The sequence below is a fragment of the Bufo gargarizans genome, chromosome 5 (genome assembly GCF_014858855.1).
Source record: "Bufo gargarizans isolate SCDJY-AF-19 chromosome 5, ASM1485885v1, whole genome shotgun sequence".
NCBI classification, from domain to species: domain Eukaryota; kingdom Metazoa; phylum Chordata; class Amphibia; order Anura; family Bufonidae; genus Bufo; species Bufo gargarizans.
In genome coordinates, this window is record NC_058084.1 from 311,886,551 (window position 1) to 311,901,244 (window position 14,694).

The window sequence follows — 14,694 nt, forward strand, 5'->3', positions numbered from 1 at the left end:
AGCTTCCTCTTTTTTCATTGAACATTCTAAAGTCTGAAAGCAATTTACCTTTTTGTGGCAATTGATGCCGTTTTTTGAGCTACAGCCAGGCATATGTCAAATAAAATAAAATAAAGTATAAGGATATTGTCATACACAGTTTTTGGGGAGATTTTTTTATTATTTTGCAGTTGCTGGTGCATTTTTTTGCATTAAAGTCTATGGGAAATATTAAATACAGAACAACCAGGTATTTTTGGAGTTGTGTTCTTTCACTGGTGAGATGAGTTTTGGGCCAATGGTATTTTTTTTCCATTAAGTTGCAGCAAACATTTATTTTCCCTCATAGTCTGGCATTTTTCTCCTATAGGCCATCATTGGTTTTTAATGCTGCTTAAAAAATATAATACTGCCCCTAAGGGCTCATGCACACGACCGTACGTATTTTGCGGTCTGCAAAAAATACGGATGATATCTGTGTGCATTTCATATTTTACCGAACAGCTGGCCCTTTGTAGAACAGTGCTATCCTTGTCCGTAATGCGGACAATAATAGGACATTTTCTATGTTTTTGCGGAACATAAATACGGACATACTGAAACGGAATGCACACAGAGTAACTTCATTTATTTTCCGGACCCATTAAAGTGAGTGGTTCTGAATAGTGTTGCAAAAAAACACAGAAAGAAAACACCTTTGTGTGCATAAACCCTAAAGGGAAGACTGATACTTCCACTCCTATGTTTGGCTAAAATAAATACCACGTGTTATTTAAAGCTAATAAATAACCAACATATACCAATTGTCACACAGCTCCACACAGCTCAGATGGAGAGTGAAATGCCACCAGGAGCATAGAGACAGCATAGCCTCTAATACTACAGGATTATGGGTTTCTAGTGCCTCTATTACATATGGTGTATGCCTTCCCATGGAATTATCTTCTCTTTATCTGGACATGCACGCATCTGCTGACTGAAGTGTTAAGACTGACTAATTGAGAGGGGCTTTATCTCAAATTTGGCTAGGACCATAAGAGGGCTGTATTAACTTTCACTATTATAAGGGAGCTTTAATTCCAGCACTTGGTGCATCTAAGGACGTGGCAGCTTTATCTGTGCATACATGTTGGTGCTCCTGGATCATATGTCAGATACACTTCTAGAGACTGACTGTTTTTTTTTGTAATAATGGGACGTGACACTATATAGACAAGAGAATGTGTGTCCATGAAGAAGGAGATCATAGCAGTAGTGATATATAATGAAAACATAATCATATAATTACAAAATAGAATGGAAAAGATGAAATGAAAAGAGAAAACACACGTGCCAACATACAGGTATAGATATACTAATCACTATAAATTACTATACCAGCAATGTAGCAATAAAGGGTTCTATATGTATCCATCTATATATACATCTCCACCTGTACGTTTATACACTTGTGTGGATATAGATACAGATATTAATTTATACAGCTGAATAGATAGATAGCATACATAGATAGATACTTAGATAGAATAGATAGATGATAGATAGATAGATAGATAGATAGATGATAGATAGATAGTAGATAGTAGATATATTGATTGATTTTAGATAGATAAAAGATTTTTAGATAGATAATACAATTTTAGATATATTACAATAATGATAGATGGCAATAAATGTATTAAGTAAAATATAGTATAACAGAATAAAGATAGAAATATAGATAGTAATACATTTATATGAGATAGATAGATGATAGATATTAATTAGATAGATATTAGATATAGATTAGATTACATAGACCGACACAAGTTAATTATCAGAAGACACAGTCCTACTTGTAGACTGATGAACAGCCATGACATTGTATTCATCTGTAGATTATAAATTATTAAATGCATTTCCCGTTAAAAAGAACCAGTAGGAAAACATAAATGGGACGTAAAATTAAAATGTTACCTGGTTGTAATTGATAAGACTGTATTCTGTGGACATTGTGTGGCCAGGTCCTCAGGACTGACAGCTGCTGTAATGTGACAGTCACATGTCAGCTCAGCAGTGCAGCTGCAGTCTGTCTATGAGACATAAGCCCTTTGCAGGAGTCTCCTGTATTTACTATCAGGGAACGCGACAGGAAACAGCAGACTTCTGGCAATTCACAGTTTATATTGGTTCAATGTAAATAGGGCTTCAGAAAATAAATATAGACTGCAATATCATTAATCTGCAAAGCACCGGGGAGGGGAGGCTAGCGGCGCCGACCCGGGGCTTCTGCATAGGGGCGGACATAATCTGTACTGTACATTGCCGCACATGTGTGCTCTCTATCAGTATTCAGACAGCGCCTGCATTGAGGTTTATACACATTTTATTGGAAAAAATCATGTACATCCAAATACTAGAACAATATTTCAGGACTACATAAGTGCAAATATAATCTTCCCTTACAAAGCATAGTGTGGTGATTATACAGGTTCTGCTAACATAACACAATTGGACACAATAACATTTGTTTTTTTCCCCCCTCGATACTAAATTCTTTATTTCCTAGTATATACATGTGTCTGCATTCGGCACGGAATAATTGTCGGCTGCCGACGCCCGCTATTTTCTGTCTTCTCTGCTTTAGAATCGAAGGATCATTTCCACCTTGTGGAGATTATTTTTTTTACATATCATCATTTTATGACTTCATCCATGATTCATGGTTAACTCACATGGAAAATATTTACAAGGACAAACGAGAAAACATTTCCTTACACAAAAAAACTATTATTTAATGAAGGTTTTAATTCAAAATAAAATTCCGCATTTACTGATATAAGGAATGTATTCTGTAATCCTAATCAGGAATTATGAACCGATTGGCCGTGTGAGGATATGGATTATACCGATTCTGCCACCAAAAAAGGGATTTCATTCCTTTATGGCATTCCTTAATGTGGTAAAGGAAAAGAAAACAGCTCGTCTGTAATAAATTAAATTATTGGCTATTGAATATGATCATTTCCTACCCATTTAAGATGTGCAGGGAAGGGCAGGGTCCTTGTGTGTCTGCATAGGAAATAGCCCCATGGACACAACACTGTAAACATATGAAACTCTATTATTACCTGTATTTGGAGGGCAATGATGCAGATAAGTGCCTCAATATATGAACAAGTCCCTGGGGAGAGGAAATATAAAAACTGCACTAGGCTGCCCAGTGCACGGGTTACTGGAGCACCTGCAGAGTGCGGGGTCCAGCTGGGCATGAGGGCACATGATGCAGCACTGGCACCTCTGCCACTGTGCACACTTTGCGGCAATGCATCTAAAGACAGTCCTTGTCCCGGGGCCTTTGTCCAGTATGACTCCATCACATGACGCAGGGCTTTATATCCTGGCAGACACTCTGATGATGATGGTGATGGTAATAGGAACTACTGGCAGACGGGTGGAAAGAAGAAATCCCATTGAAATTGAGGACAAAATCCTTTCTGTCGCACACTGGGGAAGAGTGGTGCTGGTAACGGGGCAATCCCACTGCAATACAAGCACACCTATTAATATGCCATAGACAACAGACAGCTATATATCAGGCCATACACCAGTTATACTGTATACAAGAGAGAGAACAGAGTGTGTGTAATGTCTGACTATATATATAGTGTGTATTATGTATAGCTATGCGCTTGAATGGGACTGTTGTGTCTGTAGGAATATACAGTGTGTGTGTGTATATATATATATATATATATATATATATATATAACATCTATGATTAAAAAATAGAATGATAAATTGATAATTAATAGAAGTGTTTTATTTTCAACAATTAACAACATCAAATCAATATTTGGTCTGAGCACCTTTACCTTCTAGTTACAATTACACACAGGTTTTATAGGAACTCAGCGGGGAGTTTGTTGTAGACATTTTGGAGAACTAACCACAGATCTTCTGTAGATGTAGACTTGCTGAAATCCTTCTGTCTCTTTATGTAATCTCACACAGACTCCATAGTCTCTTCATAGTACAATATACTGTTTATCCAGGGTACTAGTTTATAGTTTAATATCTATCTATATTCATCCATTATATCTATCTATCTTCTATCTATCTATCTATCTATCTATCTTCTATCTATCTATCCACCCATCTAATTATCTATCTATATTCATCCATTATATCTATCTATCTTCTATCTATCTATCTATCTATCTATCTATCTTCTATCTATCTATCCACCCATCTAATTATCTATCTATATTCATCTATTACCCTTATCTATCTATTTATCATTTATCTATATTCATCCATTACATCTATTTATTATCTATCTACCTATCTATCTTTCTATCTATATTCATCCATCCATTACATCTTTCTATCTATCTATCCATCCATTTAATTATCTATCTATCTTCTGTCTATCTATATTCATCCATTACATCTATCTATCCTATTTATTTTCATCCATGACATCTATCAATCTATCCAATTATCTATCTACTATATTTATCCATTACTTCTATCTATCTATTCTATTTATTGTCATCCATTACATCTATCTATCCATCTAATTATCTATCTATATGAATTTATTAACTCTATCTATCTATCACTATTTATCATCTATCTATATTCATCCATTACTTTTATTATCTATCTATCTATCTATCTATCTATCTATCTACACCCATTGCATATATCTATTTATTATCTATCTATCTATATTCATCCATCCATTACATCTGTCTATCTATCTATCTATCTATCTATCTATCTATCCATTTAATTATCTATCTATCTATCTTGTCTATCTACATTCATCCATTACATCTATCAACTATATTTATCCATTGCATCTATCTATCTATCTATCTATCTATCTATCTATCTATCTATCTATCTATTCTATTTATTGTCATCCATTACATCTATCTATCTATCTATCTATCTATCTATCTATCTATCTATATATCTATTCTATTTCTCATCCATTACATATATCTATCTATTCTATTTATTGTCATCTATCTATCTACCTATGTCTATCTCTCTATCCACCTGTCCTGTATATATTTGTGTCTATACAAACTGTAGTCCCCGTTGTCTCCCTTCCTATATCCCCAGTTATGGCTCCTCACCTCTCTATTACACCAGTGTTTCCACATCCCCCAGTTATGGCTCTTCACCTCTCTATTACTCCAGTGTTTCCACATTCCCAGTTATGGCTCCTCACCTCTCTATTACACCAGTGTTTCCACATCCCCCAGTTATGGCTCTTCACCTCTCTATTACTCCAGTGTTTCCACATTCCCAGTTATGGCTCCTCACCTCTCTATTACACCAGTGTTTCCACATTTCCCAGTTATGGCTCCTCGCCTCTCTATTACACAGGTGTTTCCACACTCCCCAGTTATGGCTCTTCACCTCTCTATTACTCCAGTGTTTCCACATTCCCAGTTATGGCTCCTCACCTCTCTATTACACCAGTGTTTCCACATTCCCCTGACCAGGCTCCTCACCTCTCTATTACACCAGTGTTTCCACATCCCCCAGTTATGGCTCCTCACCTCTCTATTACACCAGTGTTTCCACGTTTCCCAGTTATGGCTCCTCGCCTCTCTATTACACCAGTGTTTGCACATTTCCCAGTTATGGCTCCTCGCCTCTCTATTACACCGGTGTTTCCACACTCCCCGGTTATGGCCCCTCACCTCTCTATTACACCAGTGTTTCCACATCCCCCAGTTATGGCTCCTCACCTCTCTATTACACCAGTGTTTCCACATCCCCCAGTTATGGCTCCTCGCCTCTCTATTACACCAGTGTTTCCACATCCTCCAGTTATGGCTCCTCACCTCTCTATTACACCAGTGTTTCCACATCCTCCAGTTATGGCTCCTCACCTCTCTATTACACCAGTGTTTCCACATCCCCCAGTTATGGCTCTTCACCTCTCTATTACACCAGTGTTTCCACATCCCCCAGTTATGGCTCCTCACCTCTCTATTACACCAGTTTTTCCACATCCCCCAGTTATGGCTCTTCACCTCTCTATTACTCCAGTGTTTCCACATTCCCAGTTATGGCTCCTCACCTCTCTATTACACCAGTGTTTCCACATTCCCCTGACCAGGCTCTTCACCTCTCTATTACACCAGTGTTTCCACATCCCCCAGTTATGGCTCCTCACCTCTCTATTACACCAGTGTTTCCACATCCCCCAGTTATGGCTCTTTACCTCTCTATTACTCCAGTGTTTCCACATTCCCAGTTATGGCTCCTCGCCTCTCTATTACACCAGTGTTTCCACATTCCCCTGACCAGGCTCCTCACCTCTCTATTACACCAGTGTTTCCACATTCCCCTGACCAGGCTCCTCACCTCTCTATTACACCAGTGTTTCCACATTCCCCTGACCAGGCTCTTCACCTCTCTATTACACCAGTGTTTCCACATCCTCCAGTTATGGCTCCTCACCTCTCTATTACACCAGTGTTTCCACATCCCCCAGGTATGGCTCCTCACCTCTCTATTACACCAGTGTTTCCACATTCCCCAGTTATGGCTCCTCACCTCTCTATTACACCAGTGTTTCCACATTCCCCTGACCAGGCTCCTCACCTCTCTATTACACCAGTGTTTCCACATTCCCCTGACCAGGCTCTTCACCTCTCTATTACACCAGTGTTTCCACACTCCCCAGTTATGGCCCCTCACCTCTCTATTACACTAGAGTTCCCACATCCCCCAGTTATGGCTCCTCACCTCTCTATTACACCAGTGTTTCCACATCCCCCAGTTATGGCTCCTCACCTCTCTATTACACCAGTGTTTCCACACTCCCCAGTTATGGCTCCTCACCTCTCTATTACACCAGTGTTTCCACATCCCCCAGTTATGGCTCCTCACCTCTCTATTACACCAGTGTTTCCACATTCCCCTGACCAGGCTCCTCACCTCTCTATTACACCAGTGTTTCCACATTCCCAAGTTATGAGCCGGATTTAATCAGTTTCCATAAATTAACAAGGTGAGAAAATATGTATTTCCAAACCTCAGTAAAAGCCATGGGGTGATGACTGCGGCAGTAAAGCGGTTCCCCTGCAGACACCTCATTATGTGATTACTGTCTAATGCTCCTGCAGGTGACTGCTGCCTCTAGGACTCACTTACAGCCGCCTGCTTCCTAATTGGAGCTCAGAACTGGCTTTGTGCTAACGAAGTGAAAACATCAGATGGTGGAGATAGAGGGGCCTTATCTGATCCCACATCAAGGAGCCCGATTTGTTAACATGCTGTGTAGTGTTTAATAGACCCTGACACCGGCCCTTTCCTATAATAAACTGACAACTACTACATTTCCAATAAACTCATAGGACAGGGTAGGTGTGACTTTACTTCACATTTTATTTCTACTTCCCTCCAATTTCTTCAATTTTGAATCTAAGACACGAGCCATAATATTAGCAGAATAGCTGATATTTTATATCACATTTTAGTTTTGCAGCTTTTTCGTTTAAATATTTTAGAATTCAAAAGCCCATGAAGGAGACCCCGGCCCAATATGGATATAACTTCCTCTACTCAGACCCTTCTAGGCACCTGGGACACATCTAGGCAGTATTATTCTCCAGTCAGCCTCTATTGTGCATGATATTTATATCGGGCCGTTTTTTGTTATTTAACTCTTCATTTTTCGCAGAAAAGATTATAGAAAAATCGATAATTTCAAAAGGAATGAGAACAGAATAAAAGAGGAGATAAATGGGAAATGTTAGTACTTGCTGGATTTACATGCTGTTTTATATTTTTTTTTATTTATTTTTTTATTATTCAAGAAGTGGATCCAAGAGATGAAGAATATTAATCTCTTCATTACATTTTCCATTTTCTTTTGGATCCATATCTGCATTTTGCAAAAAATAAAATAATATAGCAAATATTATTTCAAAAACTTCCCAAAGAAGCAGTGAGCAGAGCCTGCAATTCCGGAGGTCAATGGACACAGCCATTTCCCTATTTTCTCAGGATCCCTCTGCATGTGAAAGGATACAGTATCTGCACATATAATATAATATGTAGACAATAGATACTCTAGATACGGCAGTGTCCTACACAAAGCTGAAGAAGACAGGACCTACACACATACTGCACATAGAATATAACATGTAGACAGTAGATACGGCATTGTCCTACACAAAGCTGAAGACAGGACCTACACACATACTGCACATAGAATATAACATGTAGACAGTAGGTACTGTAGATACGGCAGGGTCCTGCACAAAGCTGAAAAAGATAGGACCTACACACATACTGCACATAGAATATAATATGTAGACAGTAGATACTGTAGATACAGCAGTGTCCTACAGAAATCTGAAGAAGACAGGACCTACACACATACTGCACATAGAATATAACATGTAGACAGTAGATACGGCAGTGTCCTACACAAAGCTGAGGAAGACAGGACCTACACACATACTGCACATAGAATATAAAATATAGACAGTAGGTACTGTAGATACGACAGGGTCCTACACAAAGCTGAAGAAGACAGGACTTATACACATACTGCACATATAATATAATATGTAGACAGACAGTAGATACTGTAGATACGGCAGTGTCCTACACAAAGCTGAAGAAAACAGAACCTACACACATACTGCACATAGAATATAATATGTAGACAGACAGTAGATACTGTAGATAGGACAGTGTCCTACACAAAGCTGAAGAAGACAGAAGACACATACTGCACATAGAATATAATATGTAGCCAATAGATACTGTAGATACGGCAGTGTGCTACACAAAGCTGAAGAAGACAGAACCTACACACATACTGCACATATAATATAATATGTAGACAATAGATACGGTAAATACGGCAGGGTCCTACACAAAGCTGAAGAAGACAGAAGACACATACTGCACATAGAATATAATATGTAGACAATAGATACGGTAAATACGGCAGGGTCCTACACAAAGCTGAAGAAGACAGAACCTACACATAATTCAGATACTGATTGTCTCCATCAGGGCAGTCAGGATATGAAACTGGTAGATTCTGCAATGGAAGTATCTGTTCTCCATGATCATGAAAAATAAAATGTAGGCCATGGTATCTGTACTAAGTATTGTAAAGATAAAGTCCCATAGAGAATGAACCCACAGATAAGGAGGTTCCCATGTTTCCTATGATGATTGGCAGCTCTATGAACAGGGTTATTAGAAAATGTCCTGAGACTTTTTTTTTCTGCAGTTGTAACTTGTTGAAATTCCCATAAAATCGGGCAAGAGGCCACTCTCATGTGGGGTAAGTCAGGCTCAAATCCTCTCCGGTGTGGTCCAGCCTAGACTGTCTTTGTTTAGTTAACCTCTGCCACCCGCATTTATAAGGCCTATGTGCACATTTCCCTGGACAAATCCACCATGTTCTGCTGCTTGACATCCCCCTATTTGTGTTTTATAGCCAGCTGTGCAGATAGACAGGCAGATATACAGACAGACAGATAGATAGATAGATATGAGATGGATAGATAGACATAAGAATAATGATAGATATGAAATAGATATGAGATGGATAGATAGACATTATTATGAGATCGATAGATAGATAACAATAAATGTATTAAGGGTAGATGGAATAATATAAATAAGATAGATGGTCATATATAATATATATATAAAATAATAGATAAGAATACATTTATTAAGGGTAGATGCAATAATAGAGGATAATAATAATGTTGATAGATTTATTTATTATAGATAGATAGAATTAGATAGATAATTGAATGAAATATATAGATATATAAAATGAAATAGATATGAGATCGACAGATATTATAGGAAATTACTGTATCAGTCTAAAAAAATATCAATAAATATAATTGTATACAAGTATATCTTACATTTATGTATTTTTTTTTCTGTGTCCTCATATGCACATATATACGCTGGTGGATATAGATATATTTATTTATACGGTAGAAAAATATACAGTAAATTGGTACAAGGTAGATACATGGATAGACATGAGTGAGGTCTTATGGTTATCTAATATGTACAGGACATATAGTCCTGAAGCAGGACCATATATTAGTGCTGATGAATGTGTGGATCATGTTGTCCCAGGAGCCCCATTTACATGATTTATACATGACCTGTGAACACACTCATTCACCCATCAGCTTCTCTTTTCACTTGTGTCTCCATTTAAATAATACACTGTCCTTCCAGATTTGATTTAGTGGTGATTTGACTGTTAATTGAATTAAGTAGAAAGTTAATGAACAAGTCACCCAAGTGCAGACACTATGCAGATCCCTTACATAGGAGTATTGTATTTCCTGTGGGACTTCTATGGCATATAGTATTTTTTTTTTGCACAGCAAGATTGGTAGAAATACATTAAAATGTGGCTTTTGCAAAAGAATCCCGATATATTTTATTAGAACATTGTACTCTACAATAATAGTTATCATCTTACCTGAGAGGTCCTCCCGGGTGTTTTGATGGAGGTATGTTTGTTCCAGGGTGTAAGATGACATGCCTGAGTGTATCCCTGCAGATGCTGCATTACTAGGTGGCATGGCCTGCTGCTTCAAGTAGGGAGAGGCCCCTGATGATGTCCAGTGAGCTGTAGGAGTGGTGTAAGGAGAATGGCATTCCATAGCACTGGCCATAGCTGGAGAAGAAGGCACAGGGCTGCTGCTGCTGTCAGGTCCATAGTCACCACTAGAGGAGACAGGGCAGCTAGCCATATAGGTAGAACCAGGATTAGGGGACATATGTGGGACATGGTGACCTCCACTCAAGCCATCGTATCCTCCTGTCATAGAGTTTGTCATCATATCTAAGTTATAGCCGTTACTGTGACATGCCAAGGAAGCAGGTGGGGGTTGGAAATCAAATCCTTGGGGTAGGATAGAAGTACTAAAGCCTATGCCATTCATCATCCTATACATGGGTTTCAGAGCTTGGCATTTTCTTCGGAACCCTCTAGGTCTTCGTCTAAAAGATCCTTCTTCAAACATGAACTCGCTGGCAGGGTCAATGGTCCAGTAGTGGCCCTTGCCCGGCCTCCCCAGCCCTTTGGGCAGCTTGATGAAGCACTCATTCAGAGACAGGTTGTGGCGCACAGAGTTTTTCCAGCCCTGGTAAGATCCTCTGAAGAAAGGGAACCTGGCTTGTAAGAACTGGTAGATCTCACTGAGGGTGAGTCTTTTGGTGGGAGAGCTCTGAATAGCCATGACAATGAGGGCGATGTAAGAATAAGGAGGCTTCTCTGGACGCCTGAGCCCCGAGTTTGGCTTCTTGTTCTTGGATGAAGATGAAGAGGAGGAGGAGGAGGTGTCCATGGCTGCGGACTGCTGGCTGATCAGAGCCCCTGTGGTGGGGCTGGATGTGAGGGGAGCTGAAGGATCTAAGTGCTGACTGTGGTTCTCCGTGGTCATCTGGACACACCAGCCCTGCACACTGACAGTATACTCACACACACTATGGTAGGTAGGTCCGGGCACTCAATGACCTGCTCACCTCCTGCAGACGGCAGAGGACATGTAACCCCCTGGAGGGATCAAGTCCAAGGGCTGGAGACGCCGAGTGGCAGTAGTAGCTCAGGAAGCAGATCCAGGGCTCAGCTGTCTGCAGAACTTCCCTTTAGCTCTTGAGAGCAGTACAACCATGTACGGTCCTCCTCCTGGTCAGAGCAGCGTCCTCAGGCCGGTGGCCATCTCTGTCCCTCTCTGCTTCCTATAAGAGCCTGACATGAAGGCGACCACCTATCACTCTCCTAAATCTCTCTCCGGATTTTTCTCCCTCAGACCCCCCTGACTCCATCCAGCAATGTAGAGCAGAGAAGGGACCACCCCCTCCATCTGGCCCCTGTCCACTCGTCATGTGGGCAGCCAATCCTTCTTACTGCCTCCTCTAATACACGCAATTACACCATTTATCAACCTCGTGGAGACGTTTCAGTCAACACAGCCACACGCCATAGTGGCGGACTCCAAGGTGCAGGGCTGCCCCTCCTGGCATGCCAGGCTCCCTAATGACTGCGCCATGTTTAGGATTAGGGGCATCTGCAAGACCCCGGGAGACAGCGACTGCTTCATGTCATTGTCCTGAAGGCATCTCACCACAAACATCTACTACTGCACCAAGGGAGAGCAACATTCCAGATGTAACTTCATAATCCAGGAGAAGATCCTGCCTCTTTATATCTATATAGAGTAATAGCACTGACAAGACAAATCCAGAGTAACCCTTCTGCATAGTGAGCACATGGGCTAGTAAAACATATGTGCCAGAAGAATAAGACCTTTATAGAAAGAATACATATAGAAACAGCAAAAGTAGACTGGAAAATATTATGGTTGAGCAGGAAGATACAAAATATCTAGAAATGTCCAATACCTAATCTATCTCTTTTACTCTAACTGCAGACCCATCATAATCTATCTATCTATCTATCTATCTATCTATCTATCTATCTATCTATCATTAGAATTTTCTATCTATCTATCTATCTATCTATCATTAGAATGATCTATTTATCTATTATTATTAGATCTATCTATCTATCTATCTATCTATCAATCATTATTAGAATTTTCTATCTATCTATCTATCTATCTATCTATCATTATTAGATTTATCTATATATCTATCTATCTATATATCATTATTAGAATTATCTATCTATCTATCTATCTATCTATCTATCTATCTATCATTATTAGAAATATCTATCTATTATCTATCTATCTATCTATCTATCTATCTATCTATCTATCTGTCTAACTAGAAAAACAGAACACTCAATGAAGAGGTGGGTGCAATCCCTCAGGAACCCTGGGCACAGGGTCCACTAAGATATCCAAATGAAGAAAAAATGAGGCAGCAATCCAGTGAATAGAGAAAGGGGTGTTGGACCCAATTTATTCTCCTGCAATATTTCAGCCCAGCACAATGAGACCTTTGTCCAGCAGGTCTCATTGTGCTGGGCTGAAACATTACAGGGGAATAAATTGGGTCCAACACCCCTTACTCTATTCACTGGATTGCTGCCTCATTTTTTCTTCATTTGGATATCTATCTATCTATCTATCTATCTATCTATCTATCTATCACGATGTATCTTTTTTCCATCTACACTTATAATAATAATAATAATAATAATAATAATAATAATAAAACGCATAACATCTTGTTTTAAATGAAATCAGTGATACATTTGCTGCCTGTTATTTTTAACAAGGACAGACAGCTGTAAAAATGTGTATTTTAGGCTACATTTTCCTCAGATTTAACATTTTCGCTGATACCTTGGTTTAGGGTGAGTTGCGTTCTGTGTGTTCCATTTTTTTCTGAATAGGATCAAGTTGATGGCAATATCATGGAGTTTGTATGTTCTCCCCGTGTTTGCGTGGGTTTTCTCCCACACTCCAAAGACATACTGATAGGGACCTTAGATTGCGAGCCCCATTGGGGACAGCTTGATGCTAATGTCTGTTAAGCGCTGCGGAATATATAAGTGCAGCACTATATAAGCGAGTATACTAAATAAATAAATTATTAGAATATTAATATCTCAGTATTCCACAAGTATTTATCTCTTTATGTTTATACTGATATTCATATGTTCCTGTAAGTGGTTTTATGTTCATTAGAGATGAGCGAATTTCATATTTTGAAATTAATTTGTTATTCGTTTACTGGTAAAAGCAAAAATGTGTTGTGGATTCCGTTACCACGGACCATAACGCAATTCTATGACGAAATGCATAATGGAATGCCTTTAGAGTAGTTTATGGGCTGTAAAACGGATCCGTCCCGCTTCCGTTATGCAGGGGAGGACTCACCTGCATAACGGAAACGGGACATATCCATAATGCAGTCCATAGACTTCTATTATGATGGAATGAATAACGGAATGCCTCTAAAGGCATTCCGTTATGCATTCCGTCATAGAATTGCGTTATGGTTCGTGGTTATGGAATCCATGACAGCAATTCTGCTTTTGCCAGTAAACTAATCGCAAACAAATTTCATAAGCGGAAATTTGCTCATCTTGTTCATACTAATCTTAGCCACTGTATGTTAATAAGCTCAAAATAGTGATCTTTCCTGAATGTTTTGTATTTGGTATAGAGTACCTCTTCAAGCATATGGACAACTGATGGATACAAGTAGACAGTTTTTCCATTTGGACTGAAATAATACAGACTATTGCAAATCTTATAGATTGTTAGGGTTCTTTAGAGGTTTAAGCTGGGGACACATAAGGTACATCATGTGTGTCAAACCAGCTTTTGTGGAGCTAAACACAACTAATATATGTGTATGTGTACAGGGCCTCTGTAGGACTGGCTTCAGCGGTGACATGCTGCTTGTGGAGAGGTACAGGTGGACTCATAGTTTTGACCAATATGATCAGAAGCAGCACAGGACTCTATGGTTGCATCAATCTCTAGTTTGTTAATATCAGTGATTCAGATTGTGCTTACTTTATTGTTCTACTGAGTTAACGTTTAACCTGTTAACACAGGTCCTTATTCTGCTGGAACATCTTTTGGGTTGTTGCAGTAAAGTGGGGTTAGTGGCTCTCAAAGCGCTCCTGCTCTAAAAGCCATCTCCCACTAGCAGCTCCAGTTCTTCTAGCCCTGTTATACTGCTGAGGTTGGAGAAAATCCCAACCGTGGCTGT

General features: G+C 39.3%; 1 protein-coding gene across 1 annotated transcript; it reads right to left on the bottom strand.

Moving 5' to 3' along the window:
• Nucleotides 1-3,334: 3,334 nt before the first annotated feature.
• FOXF2 (forkhead box F2) lies at nt 3,335-11,804 on the bottom strand. Its single transcript, XM_044295213.1, has 2 exons — nt 10,475-11,804; nt 3,335-3,501 (listed from the first exon to the last, which is right to left on the bottom strand). The coding sequence occupies exons 1-2, from the start codon at nt 11,439-11,441 to the stop codon at nt 3,335-3,337; spliced, it is 1,134 nt and encodes a 377-aa protein (XP_044151148.1). The 5' UTR covers nt 11,442-11,804.
• Between the last annotated feature and the right edge of the window lie 2,890 nt (nt 11,805-14,694).